The 19,652-nt window shown below is 56.5% G+C and overlaps 4 protein-coding genes across 5 annotated transcripts in view; 3 read left to right on the forward strand and 1 right to left on the reverse strand.

Moving 5' to 3' along the window:
- Positions 1-3,514: 3,514 nt before the first annotated feature.
- Positions 3,515-19,652, reverse strand: part of LOC141934042 (uncharacterized) — a 151,134-nt gene continuing 134,996 nt past the window's right edge. The window contains exon 14 of the mRNA XM_074849236.1: positions 3,515-3,766. Within this exon, the coding sequence (XP_074705337.1) occupies positions 3,692-3,766 (75 nt within the window). The 3' untranslated portion in view covers positions 3,515-3,691. The remainder of the gene's footprint in view (positions 3,767-19,652) is intronic.
- LOC141934386 (uncharacterized) lies at positions 5,474-10,573 on the forward strand. The gene is made up of 8 exons (XM_074849789.1): positions 5,474-5,520; positions 5,652-5,943; positions 6,077-6,207; positions 7,646-7,707; positions 8,651-8,809; positions 9,028-9,285; positions 9,461-10,041; positions 10,519-10,573. Exons 1-7 carry the CDS (start codon positions 5,474-5,476, stop codon positions 9,688-9,690), a joined length of 1,179 nt encoding a protein of 392 aa, XP_074705890.1. The 3' UTR covers positions 9,691-10,041; positions 10,519-10,573.
- Positions 11,408-19,652, forward strand: part of LOC141934046 (maestro heat-like repeat-containing protein family member 7) — a 32,255-nt gene continuing 24,010 nt past the window's right edge. Inside the window, exons 1-2 of one of the 2 annotated variants that reach the window (XM_074849272.1) lie at positions 11,408-12,609; positions 13,053-13,105. The gene's annotated coding sequence lies outside the window, so the exon portion shown is untranslated. Of the gene's footprint in view, positions 13,106-19,652 lie in introns of both variants that reach the window. The other variant, XM_074849270.1, reaches the window with a different exon arrangement.
- Positions 13,381-17,373, forward strand: LOC141934048 (maestro heat-like repeat-containing protein family member 7). Its single transcript, XM_074849274.1, has 10 exons — positions 13,381-13,649; positions 13,805-13,959; positions 14,252-14,399; positions 14,738-14,875; positions 15,062-15,238; positions 15,584-15,739; positions 16,253-16,354; positions 16,732-16,834; positions 16,995-17,057; positions 17,175-17,373. Exons 1-10 carry the CDS (start codon positions 13,620-13,622, stop codon positions 17,306-17,308), a joined length of 1,206 nt encoding a protein of 401 aa, XP_074705375.1. The 5' UTR covers positions 13,381-13,619; the 3' UTR covers positions 17,309-17,373.

A 19,652-nucleotide genomic window follows, 5' to 3' on the forward strand; every position in this document is an offset into this window, starting at 1 on the left:
AGCAGGGCACCTTCTCTGGTCGGTTCACTCACCAGCTGCGTCAGGAAGTTATCTGCCACACATTCCAGGAATCTTCGGGACTGGTCCCGCTCTGCTGTGTTGTATTTCCAGCAGATGTCTGGGAAGTTGAAGTCCCCCACAAGAACAAGGGCAAGCAATTGTGAGATTTCACCCAAGTGCCTATAGAATATTTCATCCACCTCTCTGTCCTGGGTGGGTGGCCTATAGTAGACTCCCACTACAACATCTGCCCTGTTGGCCTTCCCCCTGATTCTAACACAAAGACACTCTACCCTGTCTTCACTGCACTTGTATTCAAGGCAATCATAACAGTCCCTAACATACAGTGCTACCCCACCGCCTCTCCTACCTTGTCTATCCCTTCTAAAGAGCTTGTAGCCATCAACTGGCGCGCTCCAGTCATGGGAGGCATCCCACCATGTTTCTGTAATAGCCACAACATCATAATTTTCCTGTTTCATCACAGCTTCAAGCTCCTCCTGTTTGTTACCCATGCTGTGTGCATTGGTATACATGCACTTAATTTGGCTCTGTGTGCCATGCTGGACTCCAGGAAACCTCTGAGTAGTATCTGGCTGGCCAGCTTTGGTCCAAGAAGCCTCCAAGTAGCCTCTGACTGGAGGGCTGCAGGCCACAAGGGCTCTGATTAGGCTTTGGCTGACCACCTGATGTCCAAGGGCCTCTGAGTACGCTCTGACTGGATGACAAGTGGTCCTGGCAGGCTCTACATTGTCTCTGATTGTCCAGCTGGTGTCCATGCCAGCCCCAAGGACAACTCTGAGCAGGATCTGGCTGGACAGCTTTAGTCCAAGTGGACTCCTAGTATGCTCTGGCTAGAAGGCTACAGGCCACAATGGCAGCAACTAGTGAAACTATTGAGCAATATGGGCCCCAGTACCTGTCCTTGGGGTGCTCCTCATGTTACAGCTGCTAGCCAGGTGTCCTGCTGTCAGTCGATTTTTAAGCCTGGTGGTCCAGCAAATTTTCAACTCATGTAACAGTCTGTTTATCCTGCCTGTGAGTCCTTAACTTCTAGATGAGAAAGTTCCAAGAGGCTCTGTCAGGAGCTTTTCAGAGCCTCGGTCTCTGACTGTCTGTCTGTTCTGGACTTTCTTGCAACTCTCCCCTTTACCTTTTAATTTCTGAGAAAACAGCAGGAGGGTCAGTGGCCTGCAGGCATTAAGTCTTCCTTATCTGTTCTTGGTCAATACTGAAGTGTAAATTGCCAGTATCCTTCCCCTTGGGACTGAGATGGCAATCCTAGTTCTTTCCTGTTAGAGACTTTGCATTTTAAGATGCAGAAAGTGTTGGAGTTGCAATGAATTGAAACTGTAGGCTAGCAAATTGTTTTATCCATTGGAGTCGAACAGTAGCATTATGGATCTTTTCCTTTTCAGAGGAAGGAGTCACCTCTTCTTCAAAATGTTCAAATCTATTAGAATGTCAGAAGAAATGTCCTATGGGAATTTCCCCTTTAAGTATTGAACCAACTTTTTGTATGAAGTCTTTTTGAAAACAGTTGTTTCTTACAGAACCTGTCAACAGTCCGCTGTGCACTCAGAGAAGTACAGCAGATACTTGAGCATCAACCAAATGGTATCGCTGCCCAGATTCTGTCCTGTTGTCAGCAAACTATTTTATAATTGAGACGTGATCTATTTTCCCTGTTTTTAAAGCAGTGGTGTTGAAGGTTAAATGTTTAGAACAATGTAGCAATGCTTAGGTCAAGCAAGACATTCTTTCTCTGTGTTAAAGCCAAAGGCATCCCTCATCAGCAGAACAAGTCGACAGCTGCCTTTGAGCCAGGACATCCTGGAGCCATTTGACCTTGAAGAGGGTACATTGCCAACTGGGCAAGCAAACTCAAGGTCTGGGTATCCTTCACTGAACTGCCCTCATTATAATACTAAAAATCCTGCCTGTAGGTCAAGCAGACACTTGGCCAGGTGAAGACCCTTCCCCTGAGCATACGTAGAGCAGAAGTCTTGTGTCAGCGGTATTATAATTGTATGTAAATTACTAACCAATCATCATAGAGAGGATGGACTTGGAAAATTACTAACTCTTCAAGTCCTGTGTATAAATGTAGCAAGAAAACCCCCGTTGGGGTGCTTGATTTGTGGGAAAGCACCAAGCCCCCAGGCTTGTGCAAACCTACAATAAATAAGCGATGTCTCTCTGAGTGTGGGATTATTGACCTGTTGCACAGTGGGAGACGAACCTGCTTTTTGGGCACCAGCACCAGCCCTGACAAACTGTCTCTCCCATCTCACGTGGTGGCACCTGGGGAAGTGTTGGGCAGCTTAAAGCTGCTCCCCAAGAGCTGTGCCCACGAACCCCCTTTCAAGGTGAAAACGACCAGAATCCCACAGGAGCGTGAGCCTGAACCCGCCTTTCTCTGCCCTTGCAACTGTTTGGGTGCCCCCGGAGCGGGACAGAGGGAGCCCGCCCCACCCGCCCCGGTTCCTTGCCGGCACCCGAGCCCAGCCCAGCCCAGTCCTGCCCTACCCACGGCTCCCACATGTGTTCTGTGCTACCACTGGGCGCCGGGTGCAGGCACGGGTTGGGGTGGGGGGATGTGAGCGGGAGGTGCGTGCTCGGGCGGCCCCGTCCGGCTGCCGATCCGCAGCGGCGGAGGCGGTGGCAGCAGGAGGTTCCCGCCGGGGCCGGCGCTGGCGGGGGGGGCTCGGCCGGCAGCGGCGGCGGGGCCGGGGGAGCGGCGGGGCCGGGAGGGACCCAGCGGTGTGTGTGGGGGGGTGCCCCAAGGCGGCCCGAGGGGACGCTGAGGCCCGGGCCCCGGCGGGGCGGAGCTGAGCGGAGCGGCTTTCTCGGTGCCAGCAGCGGCGAACCGGCTGCCTTTGCCGGGCAGAAGCTGCACCCCGGGCCCCGGGCCGAGACACCCCCCCCTGCCGCCCCCACAGCCCTGGCCCCCGGAGTGGGGAGCGGGGAAACTCCTTCCCCTGCACCCGGTGCCCTTGGAGGGAGCAAAGCGCCGCTCCGTCCTCCCCCCCCCCCTACCCCAGCCCCCCGCTGCCTCCGGCCCCCCCGTAGGGACACCCAGGAGGAGGGAGCCTCGCCCAGCCCCTGCGAGGGAGCAGCCGCTCTGGGTGAGTACAGCGGGACCCTGGAACAGCGGGAGGTTTGGGGGGGGAAAGGGAAAAAACCAGAAAAGCGTCTTCACCCCCCCACAGCCTCTTGGACTCTCCGATGGCTCTTGGTGCTGAATTCCCATGCGGCGCATGGATGATGGTGCAGGGGTAAAATAACCAGTGAGAAATATTCATTGCTGTTCTGAAGTTACTGTTGCTATTATTTTCCAGTGAGTTTGTAGTCGGAAGTCAGGCACTATATAAATACAGGTAAATGTACAGAACTTTCACGGGGTATAGTGTAGGGTTGTTGGGTTTTTTTCACCCTGAGTCATTTGAGTGGTAGAATTAATGAGCTCTGTAATTAGAACAGAGGACTGTCAGTTAGGATCCCTCCTGGTTTAGGCCCTGGTGTAGCTGTGAGCGAGCTTGCTGTGCGTACACTGCTCGATGTGAAGGTTCCGCTTTTGGCTCCCCAGCCAGTGACCCAGAGTTTGAGAACTTGGAAGCAGCCGTTGACATCGACCAAAGTTAGAGTTTACCAGGACCTTTGAAAATTTCCTTTCTGTAGGACTCTCGTTTTATGGATTTGCACATCCAGCATTACTGACTGCTCGGGAAAATGTAGCCCCAATCTCTTTCCATCTTCTCATTACCTGTTAAATAAGGAGAATCATACTTCTCACAGAGATTTGAAAAGAGCGTTGATGACATTTAATGAAAATACTAGGGAGGCAGAAAAAACTGAAGCTCTTATTTTTGGACTCTTATTTTAAAGGCCCAAAGCTTCATTGTAAGGGTCTAAACTCTCATTTGTAGGGACAAAGCCACTTCTTTACAGTCAAAATCTACATTTAGAGAGTCTGAAGCCTCTGTTTACAGCCCAAAGCATCATTTTTTGTTTCCAAAGTCTCATTTTGAGTCCAAAGCATCAATTCTAGGGCACAAAGCCTCAATTTAACCATCAAAACCCTCACTTCAGGGAACAAAACCTTATTTGGGGTCTCAAAGCCTCATCTTTATTGTTCAAGGCCTCAATTTTAGGGTCCAAACATCCTTTCCAAGGCTGAAAGCCTCATTTGTAGTGTTCTAATCTTCCATTGTAGGCTCCAAAACTTCAATTGTAGGGTCTTAACCTTACTTTTAGGGTAACAAGCCTCATTTTTAGGGTCCAAAGCCTCAGTTTTAGTTTACAAACTCAAATTTTGAGAGTCAAAGTTCCCACTTATATGGCCCAAACCCTCATTACTAGGGTCCAAAGCTGCATTTATACAGTCCACTTCCTTATTATGGAACACAAAACCTAACTTTGCAGTCCAAGGCCTCATGCTGAGGCTATAAAGCCTCATTTATACAATCCAAATGCTCATTTTCAGAGTCCAAACACTCACTTTTAGAGCCAGACTCTTGTATTACCAAAGCCTCATTTAGGTGGTCTAGAGCCTCATTTTTAAGGCAAATAGCCTCATGATGAGAGGCCAAATACTGATTTGTAGGGTCTAAACCCTCTTTCTAGGGAACAAAGGCTCTGTTTTAGGGTCCAAAGCTTTACTTGGAGGCTCCAAAGCCTCATTTAGAAGACCCAGATCTTTCTTTTAAGAGTATAAAATCTCATTCTATTGTCCAAATTCTTGTTTTCTGTTTCTATTCCCAGATTTTGAGGGTCCAAAGTCTCATTTTTAGGGCACAATGCCTCCTTTTTAGCAGTCTAAGCCTCATTTATAGGGTCCAAACCTCATATTTGGAGTCAAAAGGCACAATTTCCATTTACAAGTCTCATGTATAGGGCTCAAAGCCTGAGTTTTAGGGTCCCTCCCCTCGTTTTAAGGGTTCCAAGCCTCATTTTGACTAAATGCTCATTTGTAGGGTCTAAGCCCTCACTAAAAAGCAAATCCTCAGCTTTAGGGTCCAAAGGTTTATTTGGAGAATACAAAGGCTCACTTATAAGGGCCAAAGCCCCATTTAGGGTGTCCAAATATGCATTTTTATGGTCCAAATACTCCTTTTGGGGCCAAACTCTTTCAGGACTGAATCTTCATTTCAAGGGCTGCAAGCCTCATTGTAGGGCCCAAAGGCTCATTGTTTCTGAAGATTTAAAGCCTCATTTCTAGGGTCCAAACCCTAATTTTTACGGCCCAAGCGTTCATTCTTTCTGAGGATTTAAAGCCTCATTTCTAGGTTCAAAACCCTAACTTTTAGGGCCCAAGCGTTCGTTATTTTTGAGGATTTAAAGCCTCATTTCTAGGGTCCAAACCCTAATTTTTAGGGCCCAAAGCCTCATTTGGGGAGTCTAAAGTGTCATTTTTAAAGCCTAACTCCGTGTTCTGGGGGTACGAAGCCGTATTTCTGTGGTCTGAAGCCTGATGCCAGTCTCACGTAGTGTTTGTTCCTCTAAGCAGGCTGGGTTGCCGTGAGCAATTGCCGAAGCACAGTCCTTCTTTCCGGGGCCAGGCTCTCCTTTCCTTTGTTTTCCTTCAGCACAAACACTACCCCCGCCTGCACTTCCCGCCCCTCATCACACCGCACTCGGGCTGGGAACAGAGAGAGCCAGCCACAAAGCCAGCGTGCCCTCCTACTCCAGAGACTGGCCGATAGAACGCTTTGGGAAGGGAATTTTCCTGATGCTACCCTGAGTGACCTGGCGGGGCTGGGTGTGAGGGCAGGCCCGGAGCCCCCCGAGCGCCTGACAGCGCAATCCCAGCGCCCAATCCCAGCGCCGCTCTCGGCAGAGAGGCGGGAAAGTTCTGAGGGGAGGGACCCGCCCCTGGCTGAGGACGCTGTAACCTCTGCTCCCAGTAGTTTCTTGGGTCAGAGGAAATGGTTCATTCTCAGAGTGAATTCTCTGCCTGCTGCTACTTCCCCCATATTTAAATTATTTGCTGATGAAGACAGCCATGAAACTCGAGTGTAAAGACATCAGACCCCACAACCTCCTTCAGTAACCACGAGAAAGGTCTATCAGCCAGTGGGGGCAGTTTCAAGCCTCACTGACAGTTACAGAAGGGAAGTTTTCCAAATGTGAGAAACTAACTTGGAGTTTCTGTCATAGCAGCCTGGATTTGGAGCTGGACAGAAACCCAGCGCAGAGCGTGGGCAGGTAAGAATGTTACCAGTGAACACAGCAGCAGAACTGTGTCATGCTGAGAAATATCAAATACATGGAAGAAAAGAAGAGGCAGAAAACAAAGTTTCTATACGTGAAACAAATGGCCCAAAGCATAAACCGTCTGGATTTGGGCAGCAGTAGAGGGAAGCGTAATCAGGAGACACGGATGAAAGGATTGTAAAGGCAAAAGCCTTTCCTGCGTTCGTTTAGTTCTAGATCTGATTAATTTGAGCAACTTTTTTTTAAAAAAAGCCTACCTAGCCATGCCTTTGTGATGGCTCAGTGTAATGGAAAATCTAAATAACTGGGATCCTGTAAAATCCGTCTCAGCTTTCAAATAAACTTCCAACCCTCCCGCCCTCTTTCTCTGGACGAGCAGAGAACCTGCCAGGAAAAAAGCCTGGTCTTAATTCAATTCCTCACTTGCAGGAGTGCGATTCGGAGTAAGAACCTTCAGATCCCAAGCCAGTAGTTTTCTGTCCTTAGAGAAAAATTCTTGGCTAGTGAGAATAGTTTTAATTTTCAAGTTGGCTGTAAGAGAAATTTCAGCTCCCTGGAATCTGAAGGATACCAGCTGTTAGAACTGACAGCACAGATCAAGGTCCACGTGCCTTTCCTGATGTCGTCTCCTTTGATGTGTTTTATCTAGTCATTGTTAATGTTGGGAAGAGGGGAAGAGATAAAGATTACTGGTTTTGCCCTTGGGGGCTGTGTGCTGGAGGGCAGGGAAGGAGGATGCAGCTGGAGCAGCGGGGCTGGAGCAGGGCGGCGATGCGATGCAGAGCGGCACAGCCCCCCCCACGGCACGGCTGCAGCCCCCGTCCAGCCCGGCCCGGGGCTTTGGGGGTTGTCCTCACCAAGCCCTCTCCCATCAGGGGTGTCTCCCCAGCCCCCCGGGGGGTCTTTGGGCACAGCCCTGGGGGACAGGGATGGGGGCTCAAAGCACACGGAGCCCGTGGGGACTCGTGTGCACAGTGGCCACGGGCCGCTGCTGAGCAGGGAAATGTCTGTGCCCAGTTCTCCGGCCCTGCTGGTGCTGGGGCTGCAGGGACCCTTCCTCTGGGCTGGGGGGGCCCCCACCTCCCCCTCCAGCTCAGCAGCAGGGGGTAAGGAGGCCGGTGGAGGCGGGACCAGCGCAGCGGGACCCTGCGGTGACACACAATCCCATTGTCCCTCACGGCCAGGCCACCCCCGTGGTGTCAGCACGCCCTTCCCCGTGACGCCAGTCACTGATCTCTGACCTTGGCCACGCTCTCGATCTTCTCGTTGGTGTGGAAGAACAGCGGCAGCACCGCACCCTGCACTTTCTTCACCATTTTTTTGGTGTTTCTCCCCACCGTGGTCTTCAACGCGCCAGAGCTCAGGGGGACATTGGAGGGTTGAGAGCTGGTGGACGTGGAGCGTGACCTTGTTTTCCTTTGTTTTCCAGAGCGAAGAGCCGTCTGGGACGCGGTGGCCGGCTGCATTTAAGAACAGCTGCTGCTGCGCAAGGTGGGGTGACACCCGCATCCTCCTTGTCCGCCCAGAGGGCTGGGGAGTCCCCACGGCCCCGGGGCACGGCCTGTCGTTTCTCTTCCCTCCTCAGAAAGTGGGAAACTCACCCCAAAAGTCCCCGCTGGGGGACAAACAGGGCTTGTGCCAGGGTGGTATCGCCTCTGGGAGGTGGTGGTGGACCTCAGGGCTGATCCTGGGCGCTGGAGACCCCCCGGATGCCCTCGGGCTTGTTAAAGAATCTCTAGGCTTAGCTTTATTGACAACTCAGAGTTGGGCCAACACCTCAGTGAGTGGCCAATGTCCGAAAGACTCGCGGTGTTTATACACTGTTTCTAAATCTATTACCTGAGTCCAAAGTCTTTGGAAGTTGCCACTCAACCTTTTAGTTCTTGATTCTCATCTTTTCTTAGTTATTAGTTATTTATGATATTATTATCTCACACAATTCTGAGAAAGACTCCAAGATGTTCTACGAAAAGCTTAGGTAGAGTGAGCAGTTTTGATATCCTAAATTCTCTTAATCTGGCAACCCCCCTGTGTTTAGTCAATTAATCATCCTTTGTTAAAACTGCCTCCATAGGATTAGCTTGACTGGGTTTTAGAGCAGCCTTGGGTCGGGACTATCCAAGAAGCGGGCTAAGAACACTTTTCAGGCCTGTTGAGCAGCACCCCGGTTGCCTTGGTAGTACGACGAGATCGCTCAGTCCCGACCACGTTTCACTAGGCCTTAAAATCTATTTCAAATAGACCAGCGGTTGGATTTCAAATTCTTCTCCAGGCTGCTCCTGCCCTGACTTTTTCAGAGGGGGAGGACTCAGCGTCTCCTCCCCAAGCGGGAGCGGGCAGGATCCATCCCAAAGCACCATCCCTGGTCAGGGCCACCTCCAGCTCTTCCTTCTGCCGTCCTCACCCTTGGGTCCTTCCTTCTCTTCTGTTCCAGGGTGTCCGAATTCCCGCCCTCGGCTGCTTCGACGTTGTCTCCAGACAGATCGAGGTTGGAGAGGAGGCCGTGACTATCCACAGGCCCGTCTTTCGCCTGGCCAGAAAGGTCATCGTGGTCCGCAACCTGTCCTGTCGGACAACAAGGCCTACCTGCCCGGTAAGATGGCGGATTAAACCCCAGTTGGCTTCACGGTCATCGCGTCCCTTCCCTGGGGCTGAGAAGCTTCTCGGAAGTGACTCCCCCTCTGTGGAGCAGAGCCCAAAATTTGGGGTTTTTTTCTTTCTGGGGGAGGCAACGATCGTTTCGCCTTGGGAAGCGCCTGCGGAAGGGCCACTGGGTGAACGTCTCCATCCCTCTCGTGTGGTTTTTTTCAGGCAACAAGGAGCTGGAGCCCCTCAAATACTCCAAGGTGGCTGCAGCCGCCTCGGTGTCCCGGCAGAAAGCGGAGGGCTGCATCCAGGGCACCGTGTCCCTCCTCTCTTACTGCCTGGGGAAGGGGGAGAACGTCGCCTTCGTCCTGAGGGACATCGGGGTGCTCCTCATTGAAGGCACGACGGTGAAAATGGAAGTTCTACTACGACTTCCTGGAGATGTTGTCTGGGAAGGAGAACTTGGAACAAGTGATTTTCAAGGTGAGTGGTTCTGTTTCTCCGTGGCACGCGCGGGCAGTCCCATGGCGGTGGCCCGGCAGGACACGGCCAGGTGAGAGTTGATGGTCCTACCAACTCTCCCTGCCTCGAGCTCCTCCAATACAGCCTCACAGCCATGCTGAGGACATCCCACCATCTTGGAGCTCCTCCATTGCAGGTCCCCCGGCTGCTGGACATGGTGGTGTCCCGGATGGTACCTGTGGCCTCCCTGAGTTTCTCTGGCCACGTCGTCATCTTTCCCGAGTGAGTACGTTGGCTGCTGTAGCTGCTCTCAAGGTGACATTTGCTCCTTGTGACCCCACGGGTGTCCTCCCATGGGGACACCCGGCAGCGACTCTTGATGTCCCCAGGCCGTGGTCGCTCCCAGAAGGCAGATTTGATGGGTAGGACCGAGGAATTTAGGCAACACTTCCTTCCCATGGTGGCCTGGACTCTTTGCTGGGTGACTCCTTTTCCCAGGACTGTGCTTGGGGATGGGGCATGGTGGACTTGGGGAAAAACATGCTAGAGTTGGGGAAAAAAAACAGCCTTTACGGCAATGCCAAAATCTGCCGGTGAGCACGGCGAGCGGCAAGGGCTGGTGGTGCTCTGGGTCACGGCGGTGTCTTCTCCTCGTTCCCGGGCTTGAAATGGAGTTTGTGCACAAACCACCTCTCAGGGCTCTTCTCAAGACCTCGAGACAAGTCCCTGGCAAGGATGAGCAGACGAGAAGAGAGTTTCTGCCACCTCTTGGACAAGGTAAAGCAGCTCCCGGCTCCTTTCCACAGTGCGGGCAACCAAATTCTGTCATTTGACTTGGAAATCACCGGCGCTGAGTGTCAAAGGGCTCCGACTTGTGCCAAAGCTTCCTCCCAGCTCGGCACAGCCGTTTGTCCTAACGACTCGTTGGCTTCACCAACACGGAGCCCCGGGGTGGGATGCGCCCAAGGGTGCGGTGGGAGGATGGTGATCCAAGGCCGCCTCCTCCCCGCCAAGAAACGACCCCCCAAAAGAGTCCCTGTCACCTCCCCGCTCCCCCTTCCCACACCGGGAGCTGACGATGCCGTCGCAAAACCACGGCAATGGGGAACTGGGGGCAGAGAGGCTGCGATGGCGGCTGCGAGGGGAGCAGCACGGCCCTCTCGGACCTTTGGGGAAGGGGCCGGAGCACCCCTGCGTGTCACCGGGGCCGGCAGCGGCCCAGCGATGCTCTTCTGACGAGGTTTCTCCTCCCAGTTCCAGTGGGATGTCCTGCGTTCGCTGCTCCAAGCTCGCCTAACCAGGAACCACCACAGTTCCAGGAGATCACAGGGCAGAAGAGGAAGAAGATAAAGTCTTTGGTCAGGTGAGGCTGAAGGCTCAGGGCTGGGGATCTGCACAGGGTCGTGTTGCCCAGAGAGGTGGTGGATGCCCCATTCCTGGGAACGTTCGTGGTCAGGTTGGACGGGGCTCGGAGCGACCTGCTCTGGTTGAAGATGTCCTTGGCCGTGGCAGGGGTGGGGTTGGACTAAAGGGACCTTTAAAGGTCCCTTTTAACCCAAACTATTCTGTGATTCTATGATTTTTTGACCCAGCCGGAGCCCATTCCCCAGCCCCAAGCACTTGCCGTCCATCACCGCCCACCGGAGGGGTGGGATGGGGCTACTGGGAGCCCCCAGTTTCACGGGGCTGGATCTTCTCCAGCCCTTCAGGAGAGCCCCAGCGTGGCCTGCGGACACGGGGACAGCCGTGTGTCAGCCGCGGGGCCCGGCTCAGGGGGTTTCGTTCCGCACAAAGAGGCACAAAGGGGGTCATGGGGGGCAGGATGCAGCCCCAAACCCAGCGTGTGCTCAGGTAGAGACCTCTCTGCCGTTGTGTCCTTCCAGGCAGCAGCCGGTGATCCTGGGGGATTCCTCTGGAGAAAAGCAGCCTGGGACCGGCCAAGCCAAGGGCAAAGCTGCGCTCAAAGACCGAGCGTCAAAGCAGAGCCGAGCCCAAGCGCAGGCAGCGACGGCTCAGAGCTGCAGAGGAGGAGGAGGAGGAAAAGGAAAAGGAGGAGGGTGGGGACGAGGAGGACGAGGAGAAGGAGAATGGGGGGAAAAATGAGGAGGATGGGGAGGACAAGTAAGACGAGGACAAAGAATGGTGGAAAAAATGCTGGCAGCTGCAAAGACCCGGAAAGCCAAGCCCTCCCCTCCTCAGGAGGCCTCGTACTTCGGAACACCCGTCATAGCTGTTTTGTTGACGACGAGCTCTGAGGCCAGCCTGCTCGAGGAGGCCTCCTGCGATGGGCCCAAGTGGCTGCTACGGAGGATAAGATGGAGAGTGTTGTGAAGTTTCCTCCTCAGAAATTCTGGCCGGTGTTGCAGTAACCTGGGAAAACGATTCCGGACGTGGAACTCCAAGGCCAACCTGCTCGAGAAGCCCCTCGATGAACACCCGGGCTTTGGGGCACCCGATGGAGGGATGAGGGGACCCGGCTCCCCGCGATGCCTCGCGCCGAGGAGCAGATCTCCCCGGGCCGGAGAGGCCCTGGCTGGAGCCATCAGGAAAAAGAGGAATAAAAATAAAGGGGGAAAGTTGCAAAAGAGCGTCGACTTTTTTAATCAGTTGCAACCGCAGCAGGGGGAGAAGGGTTTGGCAGTTGGCCAGTGGCGCTGAGATCAGCCCAGCGTGGTCCCATGGGAGGGACCTTCCCCAGGGACCTTTGCCATGGCTGTGGGTTGGACTCGATGATCCCGAGGGTCTTTTCCACCTGAATGATTCTGTGATTCTGTGTGAAATGAGGAGAAGAAATTTTAAGGAGCCAAGCGATCGACATTGTGCCCAGCAATTGCTAAGCCAATCTAATGAATGCTCCTAACAAATGGTTCTGACACACTGACCCGATCTGCCGTTATCTCAACCCTTCGAGCCCCACGCTGGGCACCAAAAAGGACTCTCGTGGTTTGAACTCGGTCGGAGCCAAACACCACGCAGCCGGTCGCTCCCCCTCCCCCCGTCGGGGGAATGGGGGAAAAGAGTGGAGGGACACACGGAAAACTCATAGGTTGAGATAAAAAAACCAGTTTAGTGATTGTAGTAAAGCAAAAAAATAACAACAATGGAAAGTACAAATGGGTGATGCACAAGGCGACTGCTCACCACCCACCGACCAACAGCCCGCTCCCGGCCAGCGATCCCGACAGAAGGAAGATCCCGCCGTCACAAAACACAGCACTGCGGCTGTGCTCCCTCCCAGCTCGAGAAAATGAACTATCCCAGCTGAAACCAGGACACTGCTGTAGCAGATTAAAGCTGCTCTGGGAGTGTGGGAGAGAACGGGAGACAGGCGAGCAAACGCTCCAGGTGACCGCAAAGTAGAGACGGGGCAGTCTGGAGTGTTTCTGTCAGGATCGAAGCAGAAGGTCCGGGGGCCGTGCCGGGGTGTGTGAACCCTCTGGGACGAGCCGGCGGGTACAGGAAGGTCCTGAGGGGGCATGATGGGGGGCTGGGGACACCCCGAGAGGAGCCATGGCCCAGTGGCAAGCTGGGTCCCTATCCCCTGCAGCGGAACCCCTGCCCCACCCAGCCTGGGTGACAGGTCACAATGTGACCCCCCTTTGTGACACCCCTTTGTGACACCCCTCCGTGTCACCCCACGGCACCGTATCTAAGCAGCGCAGCCCCGCAGCGTCTGACAAGACGGGGAAGGGACAGGGCAGGAGCGCAGCGAGGAGACTCCTGAGCACAGCCCACGTCTTTTCCCGTCACTCCCTAAAGCTGAACCCCCCCCGCTGTCCCTCACCCAGTTTTGAGGATGGCAGAGAGACCCCCCAGCAGCCCCAGGGTGGTTTGGGAGGAGGTGGGGTCTCCCCCGGAGAGCAGCTCTCCGCTAGAGCCCTGCGAGGTGACGACGGTCCTGCCGCTGCGGATCGGTGAGTCAGGGGGCCGACGCCAGGACCCCGTTTCCCCCGTTTCAGGCTCTTTTCACCCTTTGGGAGGCTGGTTGGCCAAGATGGCCGTTGTCTTACCTACTCTTCCATGTTTCTGTGTAGACGAGACGCTGCCAGAGGAGATGCCAGAGAAACCGGGATGGGATTCTGAGAGCAGCGACATGACTACAGTAACGAGCTCCCCCCTCCCCGGGACCCTTGTCCGTGGCATCGGCTTGTGCGAGCAAGGGGACCCAGAGGTGGCCGAGCTGCTCAGCCAAGCTCAGCGTGACACGTCTTCCCCCGCCGTCCCTCCACCTGTAGGTGTTTGGCGAATACCTCCAGCCTTCTCAGAAGACAGATGTTCTCCTCGTGGCCATCGAGGCCTTGACGGCAGACGATGTCCACGACAGGCAGTTGGGCAGCGGCGTTGTGGACACGGCCATGACAGACCCGGCGTCCTGGCTGACGGATGTAAGTGCCCCGTGGCTGAACTGTCCTTCCGTGTCAAACCGTGTCAAGTCTTGTTCTTCCTGCCCTAACCCGGCTCTCTCGGGCACCCGAAGCCATGTCAAGGCGGCAGGGAGGGATGGGAAGGGCAGCACCATCCTCACCCGTGTCCCTTCCAGGTGCCAGAAGTCCTGAGATGCATCCACACAAACGTGGAGCAGATCCGCGCGGAGCCGGCCCGGCGCAGCCTGGACTCGCTGCTGCTGCTGCTGACCAGGTGGAGCCCCAGGGAGGTGGTCAGGAGCCTGTTGGTCATCTCTCCAATGTGTGACAGGTACCGGCCCCGACAGCCTTGAAGGCTCGTTCCCCACGGGGAGAGTGGCCCAGAGACTCTCTGGCTGCCAGACCCACGGAAAACTGTGGGATATCCCCGAGGAGCAGGGCTCTCCATCCCACCACGCTTCCCACTCCGGCCATAGCCGGCCAAAGCGGAGCCCCTGCCCCATGGGGAACAGAACCTCACCCCCTCTGCCTCCCCGGGCACCCCGAAATGAGGGGGGTGGGCAGGGCTGGGGTCTGGAGGAGCCGAGGCAGCTCTGCTGACCGAGTTGGCTCTGGCTCCGCAGCGCTGCCGTGGCCATGTGGGAGGTGATGATCTCCGTGCCCTGGGCTTTGTGGAGAGTCGTGTCGGAGCTGCTCGGTGTGCTGCGGGACTGGCGGCTGCGCAGGGTGTTCAGCTGTGCCGCGGACGACGCCTGCATCTACCCCTTGGCTGTGAGTGACCACGCTCAGCCCCAGCGCTCTGCCTTCCTCCTCCTCCTCCTCCTCCTCCTCCTCCTCCTCCTCCTCCTCCTCTTCCTCCTCCCAGACCCCTGTGCCACACACTCGGGCCCACCCGGTGCTGGTTTGGCCCCACCAAGCCTGTCCCAGCGCAGGCAGCGCTCTGCCTTCCACCCCGCCTGCATCCCCCTGCCCGGCTCTGGCCCCGGGACAGAGATGTGGGGACTCGGAGGTGGCTTCAAGGGGAGAGGAGACCCTTGCCACGGGCCGTACCGGTGCAGGGGAGGGAGCCCCGCAGCTCTGCTGGTCTCTCACCACTGTCTCCATTTTAGCTGCTGGTCAGCGCTGTCATTGACGACAAGCAGTTTGCTGCCCTCTACAAAACCCAGAGGTACCTGAGGCGTCCCAGCCCGGTGATGCTCTCTCTCGTGCTCGTGGGCCTCACGACACTCTCAAAAACACCCGAAACGGTGAGTGGGGGGTCAGCAAGGGGAGCCAAGTTGGTAGCCGGGGCCTGGGGGATGCGGTGGCTTGGCCCCGGCCGGGAGGGTGCGGGGTGACGGCTCCAAGCACCTTCCCTGCTCTGGAGGGGCTGGGGGGTGCCTGGGGGGGTCTTTCACCACTTCACAAGAAGGTGACCGGTGTGTTCCATACAGGCCAGGAAAATGCTGGTGCTGCTGCCTGACATCATGGAGAACCTGCTGGCAGCCAGCAGCGATATCAGGATGAAGGCCCTGATGCTCTTCATCAACGTGATTCCTCACATGAAGAGGGAAGAGGCCAAGCTCATCGCTCTGAGGCTGGCGGAGAAGCTCCTGCTCCTCTTCGATGATGTAAGGCGGGAGCTGGAGCTGAGGCGATGGGTGAAGGACGTTCAGCCCTGCCCTGCGGGCAGCATTTGGGCAGGGATGTCCCCCTGGCTCCTCTTGCGTGGCCTTTTGGGGCTCTTCCCACTCTCCTTCCGTGGCCTTTCCAGGCTCTTCCCCTCCCCACTCCTCTTCCGAGGCCTTTCAGGGCTCTGTGGCCGTTGAGCCGCAGCTGCAGGTCTGGCCGACGGCTCCTGCGTTCAGGATCCGACCCTGGGGCAGCTCCTCTTCCCCCCAGCCACGCTAACGCCCCTGCTCCCCGTGGGCGAGGAGCGGCTGATGCTGAGCTCCCTCTGTCCTCCTCCCTGCCAGGAGTCCAGCCGGGTGCGGGAGCTCTCCATCCGCCTCTTCGAAGACGTGATGAAGACTGCGGTGGGGAGAAACACCAAAAAAATGGTGAAGAAAGTGCAGGGTGCGGTGCTGCCGCTGTTCTTCCACACCAACGAGAAGATCGAGAGCGTGGCCAAGGTCAGAGATCAGTGACTGGTGTCACGGGGAAGGGCGTGCTGACACCACGGGGGTGGCCTGGCCGTGAGGGACAATGGGATTGTGTGTCACCGCAGGGTCCCGCTGCGCTGGTCCCGCCTCCACCGGCCTCCTTACCCCCTGCTGCTGAGCTGGAGGGGGAGGTGGGGGCCCCCCCAGCCCAGAGGAAGGGTCCCTGCAGCCCCAGCACCAGCAGGGCCGGAGAACTGGGCACAGACATTTCCCTGCTCAGCAGTGGCCCGTGGCCACCGAGCACACGAGTCCCCACGGGCTTTGTGTGCTTTGAGCCCCCATCCCTGTCCCCCAGGGCTGTGCCCAAAGACCCCCCGGGTGTCGGGGCCAGCTCCCAGAGCGCGGGATGGCCCCAGGAATGAAGGGGGATCCAATCCCGGGATCACCCCGTCCCTGCAGCTCAAAGCCCGGCCCAGAGGAGGAGGATGCCAGGTCTCCTTCCCTGGGCTCTGGTGCCATCTCCCAGCCTCTGCTTCTCCGCAGGCTTCCTGGGACACCCTCCGCGCCTGTGCAGAGTTCCTGGGCTGGAGGAGGCTCAGCTTCCTGGCCGAGACAGGGCAGACACCCCTGATCGGAGAGTACTTGGTGAGGACAACCCCCAAAGCCCCGGGTCAGGCTGGATGGGGGCTGCAGCCGTGCCGTGGGGGGGGCTGTGCCGCTCTGCATCGCCGCCCTGCTCCAGCCCCGCTGCTCCAGCTGCATCCTCCTTCCCTGCCCTCCAGCACGCCGCCCCCAAGGGCTCTTCTCCACGAGACCCCGGCCCATCTGGGCCCTGGCAGCAGGATGGAGGGGTCTCAGCACCCCCAGCCCCCTCTGCCTGCGGCTCTCTCTGGCCCTCAGCCCCACGGGGCTCCTGGCTGGGAGACGGGAGTCACTGGGAGGGAGCGGGGTGCTGGCAGGAGGGAATGGTCCGGACGGCTGCGGAGGGACCGTACCAGCCCCGTGCCCTTGTGCTCCCTCAGATAACGCACAAGAGGAACAGCGCGGACAAGTATCTGCTCCAGAGCCTGCCCTATGTGGAGGACCCTCAGGCCAGCGTGCGAGAGGCGGCCGTCAGGTTCATGGGTGAGTTCCCGGGGACCCGTTTCTGGTCACCCGGCCCCAGTCCCCACTGGTGGGGCTCGCTGGGAGTCTTGCTGGGTCCCAGCACCCTCGGGTGCTGTCCTTGCTGGGGGACAGCCCTGCTGAGGGGGAGCAGAGCTCTGACAGGAGCCCTGTGCCCCAGGGCTTGCTGCGCGGCGCCGGAGGATCCTCAGGCTGGAGAAGCTGTGGGAGATCTGCCACAGTGGTGAGTAGGGGCAGTGCTGTGCTGGCGGGGGCTGGTGGGGCGGGGGACAGAGCCTGGGCTCCTGGGGTCTCTGCGGGCAGGGGGGGTTCACCTCTGCTCTGTTTCCTTCTCTCGCAGCCCTCCAGTCCTTGGAGAACGATGCTGAGCACTCCATCAGGTGCCTGGCAGCTCAGACCGTCCTCATCCTGACAGCTCTAAAGCAGAAGCCAAGGTCAGGATGGAGCCTGCGGTCGCTGTGGTGCTGCGCCTGATGACCCTCGGAGAGGTGCAGTTCTCGGGGAAAGGCCGTACTTCAATAAAATTTTTTTTAAATCAAGCTGGAGCAACAAGCCCAGTCCCACGGTGTCCTTCCCACGGGGACCCCCCCGAGCAGTGTCCCTGTGCCGCTGCCCCCAGGGCCGCACACCCGCACCCGGGGTGTCCCGCGAGACCACAAAGCCCAGAGAGGAGGAGGAGGAGGAGGAGGAGGAGGAGGAGGAGGAGGAGCAGGGAAGCTTTAGCCCATCCTGCCTCTCCCGAGGGGTCTCAGGGCACAAAAAGGCACCCCCACGCCAAGCTGGCACGTCGCCATTTGTCCCAGCACCAAAATCCTCTCCTGTACTGGGGAGCTGGGCTGGTTTTGACTGGGCACCGGTCGGTTGGTGGTCAGCAGTTGGTTTCATTGCCATCACTTGTCCTCCTTAGGTTTCATTTCTGTCTCTTTGCTAATTTTTCCTTTTCATGACAATTTATTATTGATGTTATTTTAGTTCAGTTATTGAACTGTTCTTATCTCAACCCACCACTTCTCTCACTTTTCCCTTTCCAATTCTCCTCCCCCCATCCTGCTGGGGGGGAAGGTGCTTAGTTGCCGACTGGGGTTAAACCACGACACCAAGTGGCAATTTTGCCTTCTCAAAAAAACCCCAAAATCCCTTCAGGTACCAGCAGTAGCGTTCCCTTACTGGGTGCAAGACAGCACTAGAGAATTAATAGAATCGGAGAATCAGAATAATTCTGGTTGGAAAAAACCTTTAAGGTCACCGAGTCCGGCCGTGAACCCAACACTGGTGAACCCACCACTAAACCGCGTCCCGAGCGCCACGTCTACGCATCTGTTAAATACCCCCAGGGCTGGGGACGCCACCACCTCCCTGGGCAGCCTGTCCCGGTGCCCGACAACCTTCGCGGTGAAGAAATTCTCCCCGCTTTTCGCTCTGTTCGGAGAACGCAATAGCGGGGGGGTGAAGGAAGTATCTGACCAGGGCCAGAGAGCAGGGGAAGAGACAGAGGAGAAGTGAGGGATGAAGAAAGGGAAGGCTGGAAGAGGGCAAGAGAGGACAGAGGGGACAGAGCGGGGAGAGGAGCCCGTGTGCCGGGCTGGGGGGGCGTGAGGAGCGCCCAGCTCGCTCCCCACGGACAAGAGCTGCTCCCTCTCCCGGGGTGGGGGTGGCCTTTGGTGGCCGCTGCCCCAGCACGGGTCCGCAGTGCGATCTGCAAACAGCAGCTGTAATTCCCACCACAATCCGCTCGCCCTAACACGTATCGGCACGCCCGTGATGGGGAATTCAAGGGAAAACACCCCGAGGAAAATGAGAAGAAACATTTGTCAAAGGGTGGCTGGAGGTGGAAGAACGGGCGGCGGTTAAGGAAAGGGGATGTGAAGAACAGCGCCTGGTGACAACCAGGAGGGGCGGGACCTGTGAAAGACTCATTTCGTTAATTATTTATTCCCTGCATGCTGGTTTATCGCTGCCTAAACAATGTTAAAAAGAAGGGAAGCTGCTGCCGTGGGGAAAAGATTTATTTATTTTTTTACAGACATTCCTTTTCTTCCTCGCCAGCCAGCAGAAGCACGGCCACTGACAGACCCGCCTCCGTCCCTCCCCTGACCAGGGGGATCTGATTTCCCCACGGGCCGGGCAGTCAGGAGTCTCTGGGTGCGCTGCAGGGCTGGAACAATCCGGCACAGGTCGGAGCAGCAGAAGTGGGGGTGCGTGTGCTGCACACACACGTGGGACAGCGCCAGAAAGAACTTCTCCCCAAAGGCTCCTGGCTGCTGCTGCGGCTGCTGCTGCTGGTGGCGCTGGGCCATGGGGGGAGCCGGGAGCCCGAGCCCGGGGCTCAGCCGGGGCCGTGGAGCTCCCTGTGCAAGCCAGGGCCGCCCTCGTGCTGCCCCGCTGCTGTCGGGGGAGGTTTGAGGTTTTGGGGTGATCGCTGCTCACACCACACAAATAACAGCCCGGTTTGACCTCCCCAGGAGGAGGACAGGTCTTAGGGTCAGTAACAGCCCGGGGATCCTGTGCTGACCATGCAAGTCTGATTCGTTTGTAATAACAAGTGGTCATGTGCAGGACTTTTTGCCATCCTCAATGCTCCTGCTTACAAATCTCTTTGTCAGAATTGACATGAGACCCAAACTTCCTTTAATTTGACCAAACAGGCAATAAAACCCATCTGGCTCAGCTGGCACGAGCACTCTCCAGCCAAAGCCGCTGTACTGCTTTACACCTGCAGAGATGTTGGCCCAAGTTTTGCTATAGCTGAGCTCCGGCCAGTAAAACTACCATTGATTTTCAGTTCTCCGAGTAAAAAAAATGGATTTTTTCTTTTTTT

Source organism: Strix aluco, chromosome 24, assembly GCF_031877795.1.
Source record: "Strix aluco isolate bStrAlu1 chromosome 24, bStrAlu1.hap1, whole genome shotgun sequence".
Classification (NCBI taxonomy): Eukaryota; Metazoa; Chordata; class Aves; order Strigiformes; family Strigidae; genus Strix; species Strix aluco.

Coding starts and splice junctions, on each gene's coding strand:
- LOC141934048 (XM_074849274.1), top strand. CDS start 13,620: ATGACAGACCCGGCGTCCTGGCTGACGGAT. Junction 14,876..15,061: donor TCTCAAAAACACCCGAAACG/GTGAGTGGGGGG, acceptor TGTTCCATACAG/GCCAGGAAAATGCTGGTGCT. Junction 16,835..16,994: donor GGCGGCCGTCAGGTTCATGG/GTGAGTTCCCGG, acceptor CCTGTGCCCCAG/GGCTTGCTGCGCGGCGCCGG.
- LOC141934386 (XM_074849789.1), top strand. CDS start 5,474: ATGCCAGTCTCACGTAGTGTTTGTTCCTCTAAGCAGGCTGGGTTGCC. Junction 5,944..6,076: donor GGAAATGGTTCATTCTCAGA/GTGAATTCTCTG, acceptor TCTATCAGCCAG/TGGGGGCAGTTTCAAGCCTC. Junction 6,208..7,645: donor CCAGCGCAGAGCGTGGGCAG/GTAAGAATGTTA, acceptor TTTGTTTTCCAG/AGCGAAGAGCCGTCTGGGAC.